Here is a 24,999-nt window from a genome sequence, read left to right as displayed (position 1 = left end):
CGCAAAAGATGTTACATTCCGTGGGCCCGCAAAAATTATGAGTCCTGTCCTATTCTTGTCTGTTTTGCGGACAAGAAAAGGCATTTCTATAATAGGCCTTCTGTTCCGCAAATTGCGGAAGGCACACGGGCGGCATCAGTTTTTTGCGGACCGCAAAAAACAGCACGGTGGTGTGCATGAGCCCTTAGACTGGTAGGGGTCCAACGTGAGGCACTCCCAGCTGTTTTATGTGACTGTGGCACTCCGGTGATCTCTGCAGCCTCTGCATCTATTACAGTGCTCTGTACACCCAGCACACCCTACATATCATATCGCCTGTGTCGGGTATTGCAGCACCCCTCCTTGCAAGTGGATGTGACGATGCTGCAGTACCCAGCACAAGTACTACTGTGTGTATGGTGTGCTGATTGTACGGAGCTTGTAAAATATGAAGAGGCTGCAGAGATCACCGGAGTGCCACAGTCTCAAACAGCTGATCGGTGAGAGTACGACCCCCAACCACTGTAGCATTGATGACCTACCGTACCTTAAAGGGGTATGCCCATCACAAACAATGGGGGCATATCACTAGTATATGCCCCCATTGTCTGATAGGTGTGGGTCCCAGGGACAAGCACCTATGCCGAAAACGTAGTGGGGAAAGTGGTGGCTGGAGGACCCGGGGTCCAGCCACCGCCAAGCGTTCTCCCCATACTTGCACGGCCACCAATCCCATTCTTTTTTATGGGGCCGTCAGAAATAGCTGAGCCAGCGCTTGGCTATTTTCGGCTGCCCCATAGAAATGAATGGAGGGCGGCTGTACATGTGCAGTGCACCCTCTGCCACCTTCCCCACTCCGTTCTCGGTGTAGGTCCGGATCCCAGAGATGGGACCCGCACCTATCAGACAATGGGGGCATGTCTATGCCCGGATTGTCTGTGATGGGAACACCCCTTTAAGGAAATGCAAAAAGGCCTCATATGGCTCTGCCATAATATATCTGAGGTTGTCCTCACTGGTTTATTCCCTTTAGGCCTCATGCACACGATCTGTTGTTTTTCTCGGTCTGCAAAACGGGGTTCCGTTGTTGTTTCCCTGTGTCTTCCTTTATTTTTGGAGGATCACCAGACATGAAGGAAAGTAAAAAAAAAAATCTAAGTCAAGTTTACCATGCAAATGATAGGGAAAAAAAACGGGCGCGGATGCAGATGGCAATCTTGTGTGCATCTGTGTTTTTTCACGGACCTATTGACTTGAACTAGGACAGGTCATATTTTCTTCACGGCCTGGAAACACAGATGCAGATGACAAACGGTGCATTAGCCGAGTTTTCTACTGACCCACTGAAAGTCAAGGGGTCCGCAGAAAAATCACGGAAAACAGAACAACGGACACGGGACACAACAACGGTCGTGTGCATGAGGCCTTGAAGGGAGTCTGTCATCAGAAAATGAATAGTTAAACCAGGCTCAATGCCTTGAAGGACTAGCTCAGCTAAATGTAAGATACCTTTTACTTCATTCTGAAGAAAAAGTACTTTTAATCCATATACAAATGAGCAGTTAAGTGCACTGAGGGCGGGCCCAAGTCACTCTGTGCACCATTGCTCCTCCTGCTTCCTCCCTATCCTTCTTGATTGGCAGTGCCAGGGTTCTTCACAGTGATCTCACCTGGTCCTAGAAGTCAGGAAGGAGAGGGAGGGCACTGGCAGAGGAAGCAGGAGAAGCAAGGGTGCACTATGAGGTATTGTGACTGGTTTCATGGTGAATTTCCTGATTACTGCCTTTAAGGGTCTATTCACACGTCCGTAATTTGGGTCCGCATTCATTCCGCAATTTGCGGACCCATTCACTTTCAATGGGCCTGGAACGGATGCAAATCCACATTTCCTCGATCCGCATCCGCATTTTCGGGATCCGCATCCGTTTTTTCGGGATCCATTTTGTCGGGATCCGCAATTTCGTTCCTGAAAAAAATAGAACATGTCCTATTCTTGTCCGCAATTGCGGACCAGAAAAGGCATTTTCTATTACAGTGTCTGTGATGTGCGGTCCGCAAAATGCGGATCGCACATTGCAGGTGTCTGTGTTTTGCGGATCCGCAAAACACTTACGGACGTGTGAATGGACACGAAGACTAAAATAACACATGCAGTTTTTGAGCCAAAGTCCAGATCTGATTCAACCAGAATGAGAAATATGAAGAAAAGACTTGAATTACCCCCAAGTTCAATTTTTCATGTTGGCCTTCAAAAAACTGCATCAAAAGTTGGATGTGTATTTCCAGACCTCTAGGAAAACCTGTCTCGTTTCATTGTGTCAGGGACCTGCCTCCCGACAGTATGTGAGCGGAAGGTGCTCAGATCAGATTCTCAGTACAAACAATAACTGCTCTATTCACTGACTGCACCAGAGGTCCTGAAAACTGGGAAGAAATGAAACGGCACATCTTCTCATGATAGAGTGGACGAGCGTTAATTACTCATTTATTACATTTACAATAAATAATATTGTTAAAGAGCATTTGTCAGCAGATCTGTCCCTATAACACTGGCTGACCTGTTACATGTGCACTTGGCAGCTGAAGACATCTGTGTTGGTCCCAGGTCCATAGGTGTCCGCATTGCTGGGGAAAAAAAATGAGGTTTTAATATATGCAAATGAGCCTCTAGGAGCAATGGGGGTGTTGTCATTACACCCAGAGGCTTAGCACACGGAGCAGCATGAGACTTTAGGAGAAGTCGGGGCCAGGCGTGATCACTTTTACACTGCCTGGCCCTGCCATTCTAAGTGCAGAGGGCGCAGCAGTTGCAGAGAGCAGATCCTCTCAGTGTAACAGCGACGCCCCTGTTGCTCCTAGAGGCTCATTTGCATATATTAAAAAGTCATTTTTCTCAGCAATGCGCGCACATATGAACATGGAACCAACACAGATGCCTTCAGCTGCCAAGTGCACATGTAACAGGTCAGCGAGTGTCATAGGGACAGATCTGCTGACAGATGCCCTTTAAGGCCTGGGATACAACTAAATCCACCTTTACAATGTTGTCTGACAGAAGCACACCCAGGACTACCTGAATTACATCAGCTGCAGCCCAATGACCATTGTGCAGGACAACAAGGAGAAGTATCCCCCACATGTCTATAAATGGTGAGTGCTCCCTCCCCTCATAGGCGCTGCTATGATCCTCCCTAGCTGCTGTCCAACTGTATCTAACTACTGGTGAACAAGCAATCCGCCGAGAGCCATCTCTTCCCATAAATGCTTGGCCGAGAATGCAGGTGAATGGGAGAAAGCTGCTGTCAGACGTGGCTGATCTCTCAGGGAACAAAGGATCAGGCATGTTGAAATCCAACATGTCTGATCCTTCTCTCCCCTGACATCTGCCATCAGTGGCTGGAGTTCAGAGTACAAAACAGTGCCCCCCCCCCCAAACTGTTTGTATTTGTAGTATGTGACTTTCCAGAAGTAAATTAAAAGGGGTATTCTGGCTTCAACAAGTTATCATCTATGACGTGTATAGAGGATAACTATTAGATCTGTGGGGGTCTATCCACTGCAACCCCCACCAGTCCTGTGTCCCCCATCTGTGTAGAATCATTCTGTTCAAATTGTATGAGACTGCAGAAGAGGGCTCTATAGAGATGAATGGAGTGGTAAATGCCTGTATTGCACATGAAATAACCATTCTGAGGCATCTGCTTTTGGGCATTCCTCCGTTATTCCTCCTGGAAATATATGAATACAATGAAACTGAGCGTTACCAGTCTCCTTTGTCAGCGGATCTCACTGACGCAGTCTCCATTTTCCCTTCTCCATGGAAGGTGTTGGAGTGATGGTAAAGGGGGATCAATCACTGAATCACCCATTGCGTTTAATGGTTAGCATTCATGAAAACCAGTGCCAAGGCCCATTTGTTTTCAGCATTGTAGGGAGCCCAGTTTTTAGAGGCTGTGGGGGGATTAGCTCTTATCCGGGGGTCATTCACAAAATGATCTTTATCCACCGCAGGATTAGGGGCCAAACATTGCTTTATTTGGCAGCTCAGCAAAACAAACATAAATGATACAAAATAAACACCTGCCCGGCCGGGCTCTAACTAAACACAACCTGTCTCACCTCTAAGCCCCGTTCACGCAGGTGAAGTACATGCGGCTTTTCCCACCTTGTAGTCCTCCAGCCCCTAGGCTGTGCAAATAAAAAGTCCCTTGGGGAAGCTGGGCTCTCTAGTCCGCCCGACTAGGACCCTGCGACCCATTCCCAGGCGCTGCTCTGTGCCCCCCCCCCCCCCCCCCAATTTTCCATCCGTACTGAATCCGTTTTAGCTTCGACTGAGTTCCGTTTGTCCCTGTGGTACCAGTATGTCATCTATTTTTTACATCTGTCAAAAAACCCACTGAATTGGTCCATGATGAAAATTGCATGTGTGACTGACTTTATTGTGCCAAGTCCGTGCGATATCTGTTCTACACTCACACAGCTCTTGAACGTGAAAATCACTTATCTGAATGATCCCTAACCAATGAGTATGTGTTCTTTAATTATAACATCTCCGCCTCCCCCAGCAAAAAACCTTCATTCTTCATATTGGATATTTATTCATGCAAAATCATTGACTTTGTGAATGAGAACCGCATGCACCCCGTCCCGCATTACTGCTTCTCCAGTTTTATTTCATTTCTAGGAGATGTTCACCTTAAGGCTACATGCACACGACCGTATGTTTTTTGCGGTCCGCAAACTGCGGATCTGCAAAAAAAACGGATGACGTTCCGTATGGCATCCGTTTTTTTTTTGGGCGGATCCATTGTAATAATGCCTATCCTTGTCCGCAAAATATAAAAAAATAGGACATGCACAATTTTTTGGGCGAAGCAACGGAACGGACATACGGTGTGCTGTCCGCGTTTTTTTGCGGACCCATTGAAATGAATGGGTCCACATCCTATCCGCAAAGGCTACATGAACACGACCGTATGTGTTTTGCGGTCCGCAAATAAAAACGGAGGACATCTTTATGCCATCCTTTTTTTGCGGATCCATTGTAACAATGCCTAAAACGGACAAGAATAGGACATGTTCTATTTTTTTTGCAGGGCTACGGGCGGACCCATTAAAATGAATGGAATGGACACGGAAACTAAATATGTTCGTGTGCATGTAGCCTAAATTAGCTACATGCACACGAATGTTGTTTGTTTCCGTGTCTGTTCCCTTTTTTTTTTTTTGCGGATCCGCAATTTGCAGACCGCAAAAGACATACGGTGGTGTGCATGTAGCCTTAACCCAGGCATGTCCAAACTGCGGCCCTCCAGCTGTTGCAAAACTACAACTCCCAGCATGCCTGGATAGCTTACAGCTATTAGGGCATGCTGGGAGTTGTAGTTTTGCAACAGCTGGAGGGCCGCAGTTTGGACATGCCTGCTAACCTGTAAGGACCATGTTGTGAAGAGACAATCCAGAATGTTTGTGATCTGCCCTCATGTCCTGGTACAGGTCCAGCAAGAGATAAGTAATGTAATGTCACATCGGATAACACAGAAATGGCGCTCATTTATTACGTAGGGCTCCTCAACTTGAAGCTGCAAAACTCAACCAGAAACCACTTGTGCCAGATGTACAAGATACTAGACCAAATGCTTCAGCAAGACATACATCACCGGGACAGCAGGTGAGTCTAGCCATCCATTCAAGCCGTGTGAATCATATGTTTGTAGTTGATCTATTATCAAGAATAATTATAAATATGGCGCCTCCGGTGTAACCCCAAAACACAGAGGATTCTTAAATTACAAACTTTGCAAAAATCAGTAGTGCAGGTGAATGTAAGAAATTTTGTAATAAATGTTATCATCGAAAAATGCCTCTTTCTCCACCCACCTCCCTCCTAAACTAACATTCTCTGCAGCCAAGCCACGCCCACCAGTGGCCGCACGCAGCCGGCCACTCCGTCCAGCCATACCCAAAGTCCCAAATACCCAAAGTATATGTTGACAATATGTAGTGGGGTAATGGAGTTCATGCTCCCCACGCTCTCCCTGTAGATATTATTCTGACAAAGTTGCTACACAAACATGGAAATGAAAACCATGAACTGAAGGAAGAAATGTCCCTTCCAGCTCTGGTCCTAACGATCGTATGATCACTGGGGGCTGGGTAACTGCACAAGCTGCTGACCCAGATCAGCTCTACAGTGAGGGTCTGGAGGCTGTGTCCCCCCTGTAACTGGGGCTGATATGTCAGAACATGTCCGTAGAATGGGTCCGGATCTGTTCCTCAACGTTGGGGAACGAATCCAGACCCGTTCATTCTCTATGGGGCCGGAAGAGATGCGGACAGCACACAGTGTGCTGTCCACATCCGCATTTCCGGAGCGCATCCCCGATCTTCCGGTCCGCGGCTCCTGAAAAAAACAGAACATGTTCTATTCTTGTCCGCAATTGCGGACAAGAATAGGCAGTTCTTTGGGGGTGGCGGCCGCGTGTATTGCGGATCCCCAATGTGACTGGACCCTAATGCTAATTTGCCCCCCAAAGGTTTTATATGATCTTATGGAGGCACTAAGTATAAAACGAAAAAGAAAAAAGAGTAAGACAATAAAGTGCCACCACACATTCTAGCCCTGTCTCCATATACCATAAACTATAAATCCCTTTATATAAAAATGGCCGTTATGGAAACGGGACATCATCTAAAATGTATTTTAGTTACTATTAGGCTAGAAAAATGTAAAGGACAGACTACTGTATTTCACTATAACAAAAATGCTCTGATTGATATGCTTCCAGCAATGTGCGCGATTTTGAGTGCGCCAGTGGTGACGTTGACAAGCCGGAGACATGTCAATCAGAGCTGGGTGGGTGGGCTTACAGCAGCCGCTCTGTGGCTCCGTGATTGCTTGGGGCCCCCCAAGTGACTCCAGGTCACAGAGTTCGGGCATGTCAGGTACATTTTATAAAGCAAATTTCTTCAAAATGGCTATGATTAGGAAAAGCAACACTTGGGGATGGGAACTGTATGATGAGAGCAGCGTCAGCATGTACCGTAATTAGTTACATAGCGCCAATCTGGTGATGGGTTCCCTTGAAGCCAGCCAAAATCAATGTCTTTCCTGTAGGCCGAGCACACCTCCATGACGTGAGTAGATACCTGTTAACATGGCACCCATCTAGTTTGTATTTCCAAATCAACTACCAATAAGAAAACTTCCCGTCGTACGCAGGAACGTGCAGCATGATCCACAAGATCACCGCCACGCCGCAGAGAATCCTTCCCGTCTGCTCTGTGAACATCTTCATAAGCTATCAGTGCGCCAAAATTGGCGTCTTTCATTGCTCTGACCACTCACCACCTGCTAGGGCACTATTTGAGTTAGTATTTATGATTTCGGAAAAATGCTCATTAAATGTTCTTGGTAATGAGAGGCAAAAGATTTGTCATCTAACTAACTAGCGCATTTAAAAAAATATTCCTTTGAACAAGCCAGAAGAATTCAGTAAGGGTCCATTCACACGTCCATAAGTGTTCTGCAGATCCGCAAAACACGGACACTGGCAATTTGCATTCCGCAATTTGCGGACCGCACTTCACCGGCACTATAATAGAAAATGCCTAATCTTGTCCACAATTGCAGACAAGAATAGGACATGTTCTATTTTTTTTGTGGAAGCGGAATCACGGATGCGGAAGTGCGGATCCGCAAATACGGATGCGGACTGCACATTCCGACCCCACTAGCTGAGGTGATTCCATCCGTTAACCAACATATGCACTGTGAGTTAGTTTTCGCTAACGCCCGAATGCGTGCCCATAACCAGTGGGTCATATGGCTTTTCAGCAAATTTGCATCTCCTTTACCTGCATGCATGTGGTAGTCTACTCCTCCCCCTAGTTACTTCATTATACCCGCAAGTCTTCTTATAATCCATGTGCCCACATATTTGTTGTGTCGCTCTTCTGGCCCTGAATGGGCTTATACCTCGACTGACATTGATTGTATTGGATGTGTTATTGGACACCCCCACCCTTGTTTTATGCTGTTATAAAAACGATCTATTGTAACTGCTCAGTTTGAAAACTTGTACTTCAATACAAATTTATTGAACATTAAAAAATATTCCTATTATTTTGTACATTGTCTGCTGCAGGTCTGGAACCTAAGACCTGCCGTATATGAGGCAGATACTACACAGGCTCAGAGTATGTGATCTATTTAGTAAATACAGTATCTGAAGCTCATGTCAGATATGAACGTCATATCCATATCCTTTTGGGTTTGTGATATGAAATCTGGCTAGCTAGTACGTTCAATATAACTATTACCCATGCAAGATCTGCCTGGTTAATAAGTCAGGCATTGGAGTGCAAATAACATAAGCACTAGGAAGTGAGTGATATATTACACTCTGATTGCACAGTGGTGTACAGGTTGGGTGTCCATACTAATTTAAAGAAATCTGTCACCATGACAATGCAATATAAGCTGCAGGTTATAGAGCAGGAGGAGCTGAGCAGATTCATATATGTTTTCATGAAAAAAGATTCAGTGAAACCTGTAATTTATTCATTTAAATTCCTGCTCATTCTGGGCTTTGAAGTCCAGGAGGCGGAGCTATCAGTGATTGACAGCCCTCCCTCTATGACTGTGTATACAGAGATAGCTGTCAATCACTGATAACTCCGCCTCCTGGACGTCAAACTCCAAAATGAGCAAGAATATAAATGTATAAAATACAGGTTTTACGGAATCTTTTCCCATAAAACTATATACCAATCTGCTCAGCTCCTCCTGCTCTATAACATGCTGCCTGCAGCTCAGACACCATGTTTAACATGACAGGCCCCCTTTAAAAGTCTCAGTAGCACAGAAGTTTCCAACCATTTACAGGGCAGGAAAGGCATCCTTGTAGTAAACCCTCCGCACTTCAGCTATGCCAGTTGTACATTTCATTTTTTAAACATAGGAGATTGCTGAAGGAGTCTGTGTTAGGACACGGTCATAGGCGGCATGACTATTGCCTATTTGATTAGATATTCAGGCAGTAATCTATAATAGGCCAGGGATCAGCAACCTCCGGCACTCCAGCTGCGGTGAAACTACGACTCCCAACATGCACACTTGCTTGGCTGTTCTCAGGACTCCCATAGAAGCAAATGGAGCATCCTGGGAGTTGTAGTTTCACCACAGCTGAACTGCCGGAGGTTGCTGACCCCTGTAATAGGCAGTCACTAAGCATACACATGTTCGGGTACTGAGTAGTCACAGATCAGAGTCAGGTGCCAGAGCCGGGTGTCGTATGTCAGAGTCAGCTATCATGGAGAGTCTTGTGCTTACATGATTCTGATATTTGACTTTGACATCTAAGGATGTCCTAAAATGACCACTGTACTCTCACTAGAGCTTCATCTATTGGATTTCAAAGTCTGAGGAGCCATACGCAATCCTTAGATCATCATACATATTTACAGATAATACCCGCAGTAGTGTCAAGCGGATCACCCTTGTTTTCAGGAGTGATGGTGCCAGTTCATGACCTAGCGGTCTGACTGAGGACTCTTAAAGGGGTTATCCGACCCTTTGAAACTAAAGACCTAGCCAGAGAATAGGTCAGACCCTGACCAATAAGATGCTGAGGACCTGTCCAGACAATAAGTCATCGGTTTCAAAGGGTCAGATAACCCCCTTTAAGGCCCCTTTTACACGGGCGAGTATTCCGCGCGGATGTGATGCGTGAGGTGAACGCATTGCACCCGCACTGAATCCCGACCCATTCATTTCTATGGGGCTGTTCACATGAGCTGTGATTTTCACGCATCACTTGTGCATTGCGTGAAAATCGCAGCAAGCTCTATTTTGTGTGTTTTTTACGTAACGCAGGCCCCATAGAAATGAATGGGGTTGCGTGAAAATCGCAAGCATCCACAAGCAAGTGCAGATGCGGTACGATTTTCACGCACGGTGGCTAGGAGACGATCGGGATGGAGACCCGATCATTATTATTTTCCCTTATAACATGGTTATAAGGGAAAATAATAGCATTCTGAATACAGAATGCATAGTAAAATAGCGCTGGAGGGGTTAAAAATAAATAAATAAATTTTTAACTCACCTTAGTCCACTTGTTCGTGCAGCCAGCATCTCTTCTGTCTTCTTCTTTGCTGATTGCAGGAACAGGACCTGTGGTGACGTCACTCCGGTCATCACATGTTCCATTACATGATCTTTTACCATGGTGATGGATCATGTGATGACCGGAGTGACGTCACCACAGGTCTCGTTCCTGCAATCAGCAAAGATGAAGACAGAAGGAGATGCCGGCTGCGCGATCAAGTGGACTAAGGTGAGTTAAATTATTATTATTTTTTTAACCCCCTCCAGTGCTATTTTACTATGCATTCTGTATTCGGAATGCTATTATCTTCCCTTATAACCATGTTATAAGGGAAAATGATACAATCTACAGAACACTGATCCCAAACATACCAAACATGCACGATTTTTCTCACGCGAGTGCAAAATGCATTACAATGTTTTGCACTTGCGCCGAAAAATCGCGCATGTTCCCGCAATGCACCCGCACCTTTTCCCGCAACGCCCGTGTGAAAGAGGCCTAAGTTTGATGCACACTTGAAAAATGCTTTCTTCCTGGATGTTGAGCTCTAGCTGTGAAGTTTAGTGCGGAGTAATAATGGTTTTGGGCTCCACCTTGATAACGGTGCATGCACAAAGCAAGGCCTAATAAAATATCGGTTTACAACATCAATGCTTTCAGTTGGATAAATCTCTGCACGAATGTTCTAAAATCTCCTAGAAAGCCTTCCTAGAAGAGTGGAGGCTACTGTGGCAACCTGGGTGGTGCAACTTTATATTAAAGAAGTTGTCCTTGGTTGGGACCCCCCTATAAGTGCACCTTCAGCTCGGGCCCAGAGGCTCATCCGTGCATTACATGGTTATCCATTCAGTTGTCTTTATAAAGCATCCCTTGGACACCATGACTTATACAAGAACCATACCCTTGTGAGGTCTGAGAATCTACCATGTCATTTTTTTAAATTAGTTTCGGAAGGTTCAATGTGAGTACAAATAAATTTGACCCAAATCGAAAGTGCTCACATGAACTAACAAGTTGTGTCTGACACAGGGGTCCCCTAGGACTGTACGCCACCGCTTTCGGGGTCTTTAACGCAAAGACATCTACCGGTATATCCTGCTGCAGTGCCAGTGTGTAATGGGTCATACCTCATTTTACCTTTGGACCATATTCTTATTTTACACACCTGCAGCAATTCAGAATATATCCAAAAAGCTAAAAAAAAATGGTGTAAATGGTTAATAGTAGAGACAAGGATTGCATTATGAGAGTCCTTCACTGCTTATTCTGTGTGTATTAAGGTGTAACCGGTACATAGATGCTACATGACTGCCTATATACATATTCTGTATGTTACATGTGACTGAATAGGCATGCATGAATTACTATTAGAATTTTGCTATTACTGCCATTTTTGTGGCTCCAGTATAGTTATGTTGTGCCTGGTGGACAGCTCCTTTAACAGCTTCTCGCCCTATGACGTACTATTATATCATGGCAAGCATTCAGCCTCAGTGGCCTGACATACCAGCAAGTCATGTAGGTCATTTCCAGCCGAACTCCCACTGTGACAGCCTGGAGCCTGGATCAGCAATAGCTCTAAACCCGGCCATTTGACAGAAGTAGGGTGCTCCCTCTCTCAGCCATCACACTCCCCCCCCCCCCCCCCCCCCCGTAACGTGAATTCAAAAGATTTGAGAATGAATAAGTTTACACAGGCTAAGTGAATAAATATATTTACTAAGTGATTAAATATAAGATAACACAGCTAAATCACATACTGAATAAAAAGTAAGTACATCACTAGCCTAAATGGGGTGGAGACTCCATCGATCATGCTATAACACATGGCTATGGCTATCTACCACGTTATAACACATGACCGACACCCCAGGGTGTACATGAGATAGGGCAAATCAATACTTGCATACTAACTAGGATGCAGTTCTTGGTAGAGTCCCCCCAATGAATGTGTGCCACAGAGTTTAAACCTGTTAGCCCCTCCTCCAGTGCGCATCACGCATGTCTCTGAGATCACTCTGGAATGTGGTCTTATCAGCACAATCGGGGATGGGTACTTGATTTACAAGGAACATCATTACACAGAATGGTAGTAATAAAAGGGAACAGAATTAAAGGGACAGAACCAATCAGTAATAAAAAAAATAGCCCTACAATACACCTTCCCCACCTGATAGCAGAATGCAATGCCTAACAGTGTCCTCCAAGTCTGCCAAGTACTGTAGCCTATTAAATGGGGTTTCTGGGAGTAAAATACTGATGACCTAGCCTCGGGATAGGCCATCAATATATGGCCTATTAGCACTCACCGGAACACCACAGCCTCTTCCTAGCCCAGAGATGTCATGTTCATTGGTCTCATGGCCTATGTGCAGTTCAGTCCGATTCAAGTGAATGGGTCTGGACGACTTTAAAGGGTAAAAGGGTAACTGTCATATTTTTTTTTATTTGCTAGTTTATTATAGCTAGGCATGTATACCTGAGTTAGTCTGTCAATGATTGTCAAAAGATCTGTAATTACCTTATAAAAACAGCTTTTATTAATGTCCTCTGTCCCTTTCCACTGCTCCCTTAAAAGACCCTTGCTAGGGCTGGTCTGTCTTCCTTTTAGTATAAGCAGAAGACAGAGGGGCGGTCCTTCACACTGCATGCCTGCATTAGGCTTCAGAGTGAGGAGGCGTGTCTCTCAGTAATCCAATCTGATTGGCTGGCAGGGAGCTGCTGGCTACAGCAAGTGTGTATGGGAAGTGAGGGAAAGCAGTTTTGGCCTCAGAGAACTGGCAGAGGAGCCATCTTGAGAAGGTCCTCATATTGTAATTGTTTAAACAGCCGTAACTAAAGGAAAAACTCCAGGAAAACAGTGTTATGTGAAGAAACTAAACTTGTATAGGAGCGATGCGTCCCATTTAAAAAAAGAATGGGACGGCTTGGGTGTAATTACACCTGCTCACCGCTGCAGAGGCGACGGCGAGAAGGTAAACAGTGAAGAGGAGGCAGCGCTGGGACGGCGCGCGCCTCCTCTTCAAACAGCTGATCGGCAGGAGTGCCGGGTGTCGGACCCCCGCCGATCTGATATTGATGACCTATCCTGATGCTAGTTTAGCAATATTTAAAGCCAGGAGAACCCCTTTAATTGAAGATGACTGAGGAGGAAACCACTTTTGAAAGCAAATCGTAAAAAAGCAAGACTGAAATTTGACAAAATGCATGTTGACAAGCCACAAAACTTCTGGGAGAATGTCCTTTGGACAGCTGAGACAAAACTGGACCTTTTTGGCAAGTCACATCAGCTCTGTGTTCACAGGTGCAAACATGAAGCATAGAAAGAAAAGAACATTGTACCTACTGTGAAACATGGAGGAGGGTCTGTTATGTTTTGGGGCTGCTTTGCTGCATCTGCACAGGGTATCTTGAATTTGTGCAGGGTGCAATGAAATCTCAAGACCATAAAGGGATTATTCACCAAAATGTGCTGCCCAGTGTCAGAAAGCTTGGTCATGGGTCCTCGTGTGGCCACACATGGACTCTGCAACATCTGCCCGAGCCTTCAGACTTTATCCACAAAGTCAGGCCTCGTGCACACGACCGTTGTTATGGTCCGCATCCGAGCCGCAGTTTTTGCAGCTCGGGTGCGGACCTATTCACTTCAATGGGGCTGCAAAAGATGCGGACAGCACTCCGTGTGCTGTTCGCATCCGTTGCTCCGTAAAAAAAAATATAGCATGTCCTATTCTTGTCCGTTTTGTGGACAAGAATAGGCATTTCTACAATGGGCCGCCCGTTCCGTTCCGCAAATTGCGGAAGGCACACGGGTGGCTTCCGTTTTTTGCAGGTCCGCGGAAAAAACTGAACGGTCGTGTGCATGAGGCCATAAAAAGTAAGGGTCCATTCACACATCAGTGTGTGTTTTGCAGATCCGCAAAACACGGACATCAGCGATGTGCGTTCCGCATTTTGCGGACCGCACATCGCCGGCACTTAATAGAAAATGCCTAATCTTGTCCGCAATTGCAGACAAGAATAGGACATGTTCTATATTTTTCGGGATCGGAATTGCGGACCTGGAAGTGCGGATCCGCAATTCCCGAACCGGGCTGCACATCGTGCTGCCCCTTAGAAATGAATGGGTCCGCAATTCCGTTCCGTTCCGCCTTACTGTTTTGGTCAGTGATTGTGAGCTAAAACCAGGAGCGGAGCCTCCACAGACATACGGTATAAAGTGTGGATAAGGCCTTAGTACAAAGTGAATGATGTTTTTGCCTTGTGAGTAATTCCAGCTGCAGTTCTAGTAAATATCCCTATACATGCATTAATATGAATTATTACCGTTTTTCTTGTGACACTTCCAGCTATTACACTATTATATTGTCGCTTATGTCAGATAGTCTTTGCTATCACTTATAGAAACCAAACCTATTCCAGAACACAGCATATATAACGTCAGTTCGGCGTCTGCTATAATAACCTACACCTCCCTTGGGCATAATACTGCTTACCCTGGCCCTGCGGCAGCAAACCTCCAGCACCTGCTTAAAAATCCATATCCTGTGACAGAACACGCGCACCTCATTTCTTAATGGAGTGAGAGTGCTGCTTTACCAGCTGTTCCTTGTGCATGGCATGCAGGCAGGAGCCACGATATTATTAACTAGTCGGGGGCTCCAGCTGGGAAATTGCCACCTATAATTTGCCACCTTCTATCCTTAAAACAAGGTAAACCTCAGTCAGCATAATAAAACCAAGATGCTGATTGTGAAATGCCATGATTAGGCCCGGGCCACTATCAGCAGCTGCATTGTGCGTGACAGTCGATGTTGAGTATTTGACCTCTGCTTTTTCTTCATTTTGAAAATCTAAACACATTTTTAAGGTTTGCATTTTTGCATTTTGTGAATTGATGTTTTTCCTCCTACAAAATAAAGATTTATATCACAAGCAAACATGTTTTATTCATGGTATCCTGTTGTTAGGAAGACGTATATCTTTATTTTTATATATATATATATATATATTTTATATCTATATTTTATCTATATACAGTACAGACCAAAAGTTTGGACACACCTTCTCATTCAAAGAGTTTTCTTTATTTTCATGAAAATTGTAGATTCACACTGAAGGCATCAAAGCTATGACTTAACACATGTGGAATTATATACATAACAAAAAAGTGTGAAACAACTGAAAATATGTCATATTCTAGGTTCTTCAAAGTAGCCACCTTTTGCTTTGATTACTGCTTTGCACACTCTTGGCATTCTCTTGATGAGCTTCAAGAGGTAGTCACCTGACATGGTCTTCCAACAGTCTTGAAGGAGTTCCCAGAGATGCTTAGCACTTGTTGGCCCTTTTGCCTTCACTCTGCGGTCCAGCTCACCCCAAACCATCTCAATTGGGTTCAGGTCTGGTGACTGTGGAGGCCAGGTCATCTGGCGCAGCACCCCATCACTCTCCTTTATGGTCAAATAGCCCTTACACAGCCTGGAGGTGTGTTTGGTGTCATTGTCCTGTTGAAAAATAAATGACGGTCCAACTAAACGCAAACCGGATGGAATAGCATGCCGCTGCAAGATGCTGTGGTAGCCATGCTGGTTCAGTATGCCTTCAATTTTGAATAAATCCCCAACAGTGTCACCAGCAAAGCACCCCCACACCATCACACCTCCTCCTCCATGCTTCACGGTGGGAACCAGGCATGTAGAGTCCATCTGTTCACCTTTTCTGCGTCGCACAAAGACACGGTGGTTGGAACCAAAGATCTCAAATTTGGACTCCTCAGACCAAAGCACAGATTTCCACTGGTCTGATGTCCATTCCTTGTGTTCTTTAGCCCAACCAAGTCTCCTGCTTGCTGCCTGTCCTTAGCAGTGGTTTCCTAGCAGATAGTCTACCATGAAGGCCTGATTCACACAGTCTCCTCTTAACAGTTGTTCTAGAGATGTGTCTGCTGCTAGAACTCTGTGTGGCATTGACCTGGTCTCTAATCTGAGCTGCTGTTAACCTGCGATTTCTGAGGCTGGTGACTCGGATGAACTTATCCTCCGCAGCAGAGGTGACTCTTGGTCTTCCTTATCCTCCGCAGCATGACCGAAATACTAGAGACAATGAAACAAACCCCAATGTACTGCCACTGAGCAGCGGGAGTATTCCACTGTGCCACTGACTAGCCATACTCTGAAGGGGCAACTCTAGAGCGTGGCAGCAGGAACCGGAAACCAGAAGGTACCAAAAGGTACCAGCAGTACATTGAGCAGGCAAAAACAGGGCATGGCAATACAGAATACAGGTAATAACATAAACCAGGCATAGCAAGAACAAAAATCAGACATAGACATGGTATAAACAGACTGGGCATTCCCCCTCCGGGGAACACAGGAACCCACTTCCGCAGACAGGAACAGTGAGGCCATGCCTGACAGACATAACAGAACAAGAACACTAGGAGCAGTAAAGACTGCCACAGACAAAACAGGCATGGACAGACAGGAACAGACGTAGATACGCTTTTCTAGGCGCACGGACGCAGAAACAGCTCTGCCAAGCTATGGACAGATACAGATCAGACATGAACAGGACATAACATAGCAACCAAACGGAAACATCAATGCAGAACAAGGAATACCACACAGAAACATGGACAGACATGAACGGCAGCAGGGACCCCAAGGGTCAGGAGCAAGGGGCGAACACATCATAACCAGGAACAGAACAAACAAGACTGACCATGAGACTCCACGCTCACAGGCTGAAATAGCCAGATAATGAGCGCACCTGCAAGGACACACCCATGGAACCTCAGAGGGGAGTTAACCCTTAGGCCTCTCTCACACGAGCGTCGCGTGTGAGGGCCAGATAGGATGCGGGTGCGTTGCGGGAAAATGCGCAGTTTTTCTGCGCGAGTGCAAAGTGTTTTAATGCGTTTTGCACACGCGTGAGAAAAATCGGCATGTTTGGTACCCAGACCCGAACTCGGACTTTTTTAACAGAAGTTCGGGTTTGGGTTAGGTGTTCTGTAGATTTTATTATTTTCCCTTATAACATGGTTATAAGGGAAAATAATAGCATTCTTAATACAGAATGCTTAGTAAAATGTCCATTGAGGGGTTAAAAATAATAAACAAATTTAACTCACCTCATCCACTTGGTCGCGTAGCGGATCTCCTCTTCTTTCTTCAGGACCTGGCTAAAGGACCTTTGATGACGTCACTGCGCTCATCACATGGTCCATCACCATGGTGATGGACCATGTGATGGACCATTTGATGAGCGCAGTGACGTCATCAAAGGTCCTTTAGCCAGGTCCTGAAGAAAGAAGAGGAGATCCGCTACGCGACCAAGTGGATGAGGTGAGTTAAATTTGTTTATTATTTTTAACCCCTCCATCCCTAATTTACTTTGCATTCTGTATTAAGAATGCTATTATTTTCCCTTAGAACCATGTTATAAGCGAAAATAATAATGATTGGGTCCCCATCCCGATCGTCACCTAGCAACCATGCGTGAAAATCTAACCGCTTGCGGATGCTTGCGATTTTCACGCAGCCCATTCACTTCTATGAAAAACGCACACTATAGAGCATGCTGCGATTTTCACGCAACGCACAAGTGATGCGTGAAAATCACTGCTCATGTACACAGCCCCATAGAAATGAAAGGGTCCGGATTCAGTGCGGGTGCAATGCGTTCACCTCACATATTGCACCCGCACGGAAAACTCACCCGTGTGAAAGAGGCCTTACAGAACCAAACAGGAGGTACTACAAGCAGGTCAGAGGTAACAGAAACCGCAGCACTGAAAACTGCAGTTCTGGACGATGCCAATAGCAACCATCTGGCAATACCCTCTGGGATATCATGCTGCCAAGAGGAAGGAAAAATACATGGATTGCGCACACCACCGAACCGTCACCAGCACGCAGCCCCGAGCAACCAGCCTACACAGGCACGTTTATTCAAATGGACCTCGCTGCTCCAGAGTCAACAGAAAGATCCTCCTTTCCAAATCACAGACTTCCTTGGATATGGGAAAGCATTCGCAGTGATTTGGAAAGGAGGATCTTTCTGTTGACTCTGGAGCAGCGCGTCCATTTGAATAAACGCACCTGTATATGTGAACAGCACCCACTTCACAATTGGAACCCGCGACGCACCATAAAGAGGCAACGTACTAACGGCTGTTTATTTTTAGCTTACACAGGCAACCTGCAGCCGGTACGCTCGGCAACGTGCAGCCAGCCGACACAGCAACACAGTTACAGTGAGGCAACAAGTAACACCGTTTCTAACAAAACTAGAACCAGCCCTGTACCTCATATGGATCCAGAGATCTCCCCATTCATTGCTCCAATTGCTCTGCTAGATGCTAGTCAAGCTGACAGCTCAGGAGTGTGTCCTTTCTGCAGAAGCTCAGGGATGTTTTCCTCTCTGCTGCAGCTCTCTCCCTATCACAACTCAGGGATGTGTATTTTCTCCTGAGGCTCATCACAACTTCTAACAGAAGATATGATTGTTGGAAGTTGAAGGATGGAACTGAGCATGTATGACCACCTCATCAAGGTGGACATAGAAATAAGTAAAAGAACAAATAGCAGGTAGCACTATGCAGATACATGCGATTGGATAGTCCAGTGGATATATAAAATGTTTAATTCCATCCAATTATGAAAGTATTCAGATCCATGTGCTGTTTGAAAAATTTAGAATTTTGTTTGTGGGAAAACCCCTTTAAGGGTGCTTTTTAGTGTTTTTTCGGCTCCAGGAAATGTTGTAGTTTAATTCCGGCCGCCTCTCTGCATGTTTGCCGTGCTGCCGCCGGAACTCCGCCCCGCCCCCATTATGGTCAATGGGGCCGGAGCTGTAGTCCGGGGGCACACGTGCACTAGCGGCAGCACGGATCCGAGTTCCTTCCTGCTAAATGTTATGTCGTGAACTGAGTGTACTTTGTGAGATATAAGGATGCGTAACTTTTATTCATCTCTTTAAAATAAGTGAGACAGTGTTACTAAAATTCTTACACACACACTTTGGTGCGTATGGTTCTTTGCTAGGAGAGGGGTATAAGGTCTTTTGCCCTAGTGAGGGCTTGGCAGTTTATGGTGGGGGTTGCTTCTAGGCGAGATCTGCAGATATTGCTCAGTATTGAATGTACAGCTTAGCCTACTTATCTCTGACCCTAACTCTAGTCTTGAGTGGGGAGATAGGCTAACTGGCTGTAGTCAGAGCACTCGCCCTGAAAAGAGCGACCCCCCCCAGCCGCTGGAACCTTGGGCCTGACCTAATTATCCCTTCCTCTAATAGCTGACTGCAAGTTCTATCCGACGCGTTTCGCTATTATACAATGGCTCATCAGGGAGCGATCAGTGCAGTGGCAGAGCTTCTTCATATAAAATGGCAATGTCAAGGAAGACAGCCTATCTTACATTGGGTTATTTAGTTCCTTGCCGCTAGTGGGAAAGTAGCCTAAGTCTCCAACTGACACAGCGTCTGGACAGGAAGTCAGCTCCCTTATTCATTCCTATGTGACGGTCACTGAGGCTGTCTTAGGAACGAATAGAGAAACTGACTTCCTGGCCACACATAAGACGCTGCGTCAGTTAGAAAGTCACAGTGTCTGTCACACGACACAGCTGAGGATCAGAAGGGAGTAGATAACTCAAAATACAGGCTAAACAATCAAATCTTACATTTTCCAGTCTGGCAGGAAGGCATAACTACCTGGAGGCTGTGTCACTCAATAGGAAAGTGACATGTGGCTGTGTGAGTGTATATGTCTCGCGGTACGTCACTGTACTGCTTGATTTCCAATAGGGGTCTGACTGTATAGAGGGTCATTAATAAAGACGTGCAACAGATTCAGGGCAGAAAATACTACAACGTAACAGGAATCTGTCAGCAGGAAATTCACTGTTACACCAGGCACAGTGGTGTATCTTGGTTATGTGCTGCCCTAGGCGAGACTAAACTTGGGCACCCCACTAATATAAATTTGACCCATCCCTTCCTGTCAAGGCCAAACCCCTTCCTCTGTAAACCCCACCCCTTCCTCTTTAGGCTCCACCCTTTCCTGTTAGAGCTTCACATCTTCCTTTCTGTATTTAAAAGTGAATAACGATCAGTGCATTGGTGGCCGGGGCCTGGCCTCAGTGTTCAAGGTGCAGGATGCGTTCTGCACTTGGAGGAGATAAGGCTCACCCTAGCGTAGCTGGCCCGTGACTCCACCTCCGTGTCACGTCGCAACGCGCGGACGCAAAAGGCAGGGGAGGTCGGGAGGAAGTCAGGAGGAGGAGGAGGAAGTAACTCTTTAAACTCCTTGACTATGCGGCGCCGGCTATGCCGCTCGCATAGTGAAGGATCGAATCGGACAATTGCATATTGTGTAACTATCACTAAGCAAACAAGGCATTTTGCTGCCCCATTGGCAAGTGCCTCCCTAGGCAAATGCCCTGTTTGCCTCGTGATAGATACACCCCTGACCAGGCACAATGTCTTGTAGGGCTAGCTCAGCTGCATGATACCTTTTACTTACTGTACATCCATATGCTGATGAGCAGGTAAGTGCACCGAGGGCGGGCTAAGACACTTTGTGCACCGTTTCTCCCGTGGAAGCGACTTAATTCCTTTGTCCCCATTGTCAACACATGTTCGGCCAAGACAAGCGTACCTGCGTACGGGGCGTTCAGCTAACAGCCATCTGCGGTGTATAGTCATTTATTAGCAGTTAAGACATATGGCTCTGGACTGGATAACGAAGACGTAACCTACATTTCATTTCAATGACTTTTTTGACATACACGTGTGCTGATTTTGGCTTAGGCAGGGTGCTGAATCTCTTTAAAGAGACCAGTCCTGTATGGAGACTAATTGGAAGTTCTCCATGGTAAGGAGGCTTATGGGGAATATGGCCAGGAGATTCAGCACCCGGCCTAAGCCACTTCCAGGGCATCAGCCAGAATCCTACTCTGTACTGGTGAGGGGCGAGCCCACCGAAACAGCTGTCTACGGATGGATATCCGACCTGGCTATTCACCCTTGTCAGAGCTTGGCTCATAGGGAGCCACTTTCAATAGGTAGCGCCAGCCAGGGGTGCACCACCAATGAGGCCAGCTGAGGCGATCGCCTCAGGCAGCACCAGGTAGGGGCAGCCAGAGGTCCATGGGCTGAAGAGAAGGGGTTAGGTTAAGAAATTGGCATTGGGGAGGGAGGGGCGCCGTTTCAGTTTTCGCCTCAGGCAGCAAAAAGGCTAGGTGCACCCCAGGCGCTAGCCAAATGGTTCACTTCCATGGGAGATACCTCTTTGCACATGCTGGTTTTGCACACATCTAGTAACATTTTGCACCATTGAGAACCACAGGAAACTGCTACATTTTACCCAAATGTTTTCTTTTTATAAATACCGCCAATGTGTTCATCTGTTTTACAGCACAAGCTGACCCGGAGCATACGCATCGTATGTAACCCCGAGAACGTGACTCACCGCGACCTGCTCAGCCAGAGCTATGGGATCAGCCTGCCCCTGATCAGCTGCAAACCAAAACCATCTGTAAGTCTGCCAGCTGTAATACTCTGTCTCCGTACAGTCATAGCGTCTTGTACCAATAGCAGAGCATCCACTTACGTCCTGTAACTCAAGCATACAGATCTGCTTGCTCATCAATGAAAATGTTAATAGAGATTAGACAAACCTTCCATAGTCCTTCCTCTACACAAAGCCTGGATTGTCATCTGCTTACTGTAGGGCTTTGTCTGGCATACGTCTGGGTATAATGTAAAAGTGATGGCAAACTGAATATACAGTATGTACAAGGCTTCTAAGGCCCCTTGCAGACGAGCATGTCCGGATGCGTTCAGTGAAAACTGCGCAATTTCGCAAGCAAGTTCATTAGTTTTATTTGCGATTGCGTTCAGTTTTTATCGCGCGGGTGAAATGCGCAATGATGCATTTTTCACACACGTGATAAATAACTGAATGTTTGCAAACACCATCTCTTAGCAACCATTCGTGAAAATCGCATCCGCACTTGCTTGCGGATGCAATGCGTTTTTCACACAGCCCCATTCACTTCTATGGGGCCAGCATTTTCCGTGAAAAATGCACAATATAGAACATGCTGCGATTTTCACGCAACGCACAAGTGATGCGTGAAAATCACCGCTCATGTGAACAGCCCCATAGAAATGAATGGGTCCGGATTCAGTGCGGGTGCAATGCGTTCACTTCACGCATTGCACCCGCGCGGAAATCTCGCCCGTGTGAAAGAGGCCTAAGGACTTTATGTTACTGGGTTTGCTGACAGATTCTTAAAGGGAATGTGTCACCTATAATTTTTTCTGACGGTTAAAATCATAGTGACGCATATCCTGTTTTGTACTGTGTTTAAAAAAAAAAATAATCCCGATTTTTTTTTTTTTTTTTTATTCTATTTCCTGAACATGATTATGGGGGTGGCCATCTTGCCTGAGCTGTAGAGATATGCTTTACAGCAGCCACCATGGGCCATAGATACAGTGGACAGAGGGGACTCATTGCCTTTTATGAGAGAGTCTTCTAGGCATGCTGTGATATCACTTATTGTGGTAGATTCTGATATATATAATATCTGTCATTGTAATCCTGCCTGTGATGATAATGAGATGGCTGCTGAAATGTAATCTGAACAGATGGTGCCTAGTAATCGGCATAGCAGCCATTGAAAATGAGATATTACATCAACAAAATTCATCAAAAATATGTTTAAGTAGATCAAAGTTGGCTCATGCAGCTGGATGGGGCGATGATCCAGTGTATGTAGGGGCTTTTTTTGACTGTCAACCCCATGGCAGATGTCAGAAGAAATAAGGACCAAGGGGGTCATTTACGAACAGATATACGCCACTTTTTCCCCTTTTCCGCCGCTCACGCCAGGTCTAACAAAGGGGTGTGGCATGGACGGGGAAAAGGGCGGCCCGTCTCATTTAGCATTTTCTAGGCCTGTTTTAGCTGTAGAAAATGGTCTAAATCTACGCTAGCAAGGGAGCTGGCGTAGAGTTAGACAAGTGTAGTGTCCACCTAAGCCATGTAGAGGCCCCTGCGTCTACATAATGTAGGCGGATGAACCGCCATCGCAAGAGGGATGAAGACTGGCGTCTAAATGGCCGGTCTTCATAAATGTCCCCCCAAGTGTTCACTGCAAGTCGTCCTAAATTGCGGTGAAACGCCGCAGTTCAAAAAATTGTGACATGGGACGAACGCCCCGCCATAATATACATTTCATGCCCTTGTTTGAGATGGTCATGGAGATTGACTTTCATTGTAATCAAATTGATGTTTTCATTGCAATGTACTTACTAAACCGGTAATGGGAAGCGTGACAATTTCCCTGATCGAACGGGGAGGTAATTGTGTGTGTAGGAATGGAGAGAATATTATACAAGAGAGAGAGAGGAAGAAAAAACAAGGCCGGAACTAATTGCCGGCGAGTTGGAGCTGATTGGAGTCAGCGTTCCTTCCACCTAGGATCGGGGGACGCTCTGATGTGCTCCATCTGGGATGACAAGGAGAGGAGGATTCTGCTGGTAAACAAATTAATCTTTGGAAAGGTCACCATTTGTTTTAAGTTTTTATCCAGTGCTTGTCATGTGGAATGGGAGATTGGCTGTCATTTCGCTATGCAGGGGCGCACGGTGAGCCTCCGACATTGCTTCTCCACCGCGCACAAATCCCTGGAAACAGCTCGATGCCTGCTTGCAATGCCATGGACGGCTGCGTTACATCTGTCTCTGGACAGGAAATGAGGGCCACCACTGAATCCCAATAAGATGGGCCCGCGCTTTTCTGCCTGGCCTTATGCCCGCGTGCAAAGCACCAGGCAGACTGAGCCAGCTCACGTCTTCCTCTCTCTCACCCCCCCACCCATCCTAAGCTGGCTCCTTTCTGCACCGCTGATGTCACCCGCTCTGGGAAACAGATGTGGCGTTTGCAGAAGTTCTGCATGCATTCCCCTCGCCGCACCTGCTGGATACATTTCCGACCAGAAATTCCTCGGGTGCTGCAGACAGAAATCATTCTCTTTGTAAAATCCCTGATGCAGCGGTGACTACTTGTTCAGTGTCTGCCTCGTCCCCCCTGCAGTAGTATAACAGGATGAAGCAGAAATAATGTCTTCCCAACATCATTGCATTCACTGGGTTAAATCTTCCTCCTTCTAGGTGCCTATTGAGAGGATTGCCAGAGGCCCCACTGTCAGTCATCTGTCGGTACTACCAGCCTCCCATCGTATGGACGCCTCTCTGCCTCCGCCACCGGTGCATGAAAAAGACATGCAGAAAGGTGAGAGGTGGAAATGCGGACACCATGGCCTCTACGCTGGGGGATAATTACCGGGATCTGCCACCTGTTTTCCCTATGGCCAGTGACAGCATAATATATGTGGGGAATTAAGCTCATCAGACGGCATTACACAGATATACTTCATTAATATTTGGCTTTATTAATCATGATTTCTATTGCAATGTCATATCCGAAAAAATGTTTGCCTTGTATGGAATATATAGAAGCTATTTCCCACATCAAGTGCCTAAGGCGACTTTCACACTTGCGTTTGTTGTTTTCCGGTATTGAGATCCAGCAGAGGATCCGTTTAGTCCTCAAGGCATTCAGAATGGGAAGAGATCTGTTCAGGACGTCTTCCGTTCCGTCAGCATTCCGTTTTGTGTGCAAGCTGCGGTTTTACTGTCCGGTCATAAAAACAGGGAAAAAAAACACGGATCCGGCGCTGAAAACAATGTAAGTCAAGGGTGACAGATCAGTTTTTTATGGAGCCAAAAAAACTGGATCCGTCACCTATTGACTTTTAATGTATTTAGTGACGGATTCAAATTTTTCCTTCTTGATTTCACACGACTGCATCCTAATGGAACGGATGCATCCGGA

General features: G+C 46.0%; 1 protein-coding gene across 1 annotated transcript in view; it reads left to right on the top strand.

Annotated features, from left to right (window-relative positions):
* The window catches only part of IQCH (IQ motif containing H), a 119,814-nt gene that overhangs the window by 5,552 nt on the left and 89,263 nt on the right, over positions 1 to 24,999 (top strand). The window contains exons 3-6 of the mRNA XM_044279371.1: positions 3,035 to 3,129; positions 5,545 to 5,650; positions 21,511 to 21,630; positions 24,276 to 24,396. Coding sequence (XP_044135306.1) covers positions 3,035 to 3,129; positions 5,545 to 5,650; positions 21,511 to 21,630; positions 24,276 to 24,396 — 442 coding nt within the window. The remainder of the gene's footprint in view (positions 1 to 3,034; positions 3,130 to 5,544; positions 5,651 to 21,510; positions 21,631 to 24,275; positions 24,397 to 24,999) is intronic.

Source organism: Bufo gargarizans, chromosome 2 (genome assembly GCF_014858855.1).
Source record: "Bufo gargarizans isolate SCDJY-AF-19 chromosome 2, ASM1485885v1, whole genome shotgun sequence".
Lineage (NCBI taxonomy): Eukaryota > Metazoa > Chordata > Amphibia > Anura > Bufonidae > Bufo > Bufo gargarizans.
The sequence above is the reverse complement of the archived record's forward strand: the minus strand, read 5'-3'. Positions and strand labels throughout refer to the sequence as shown.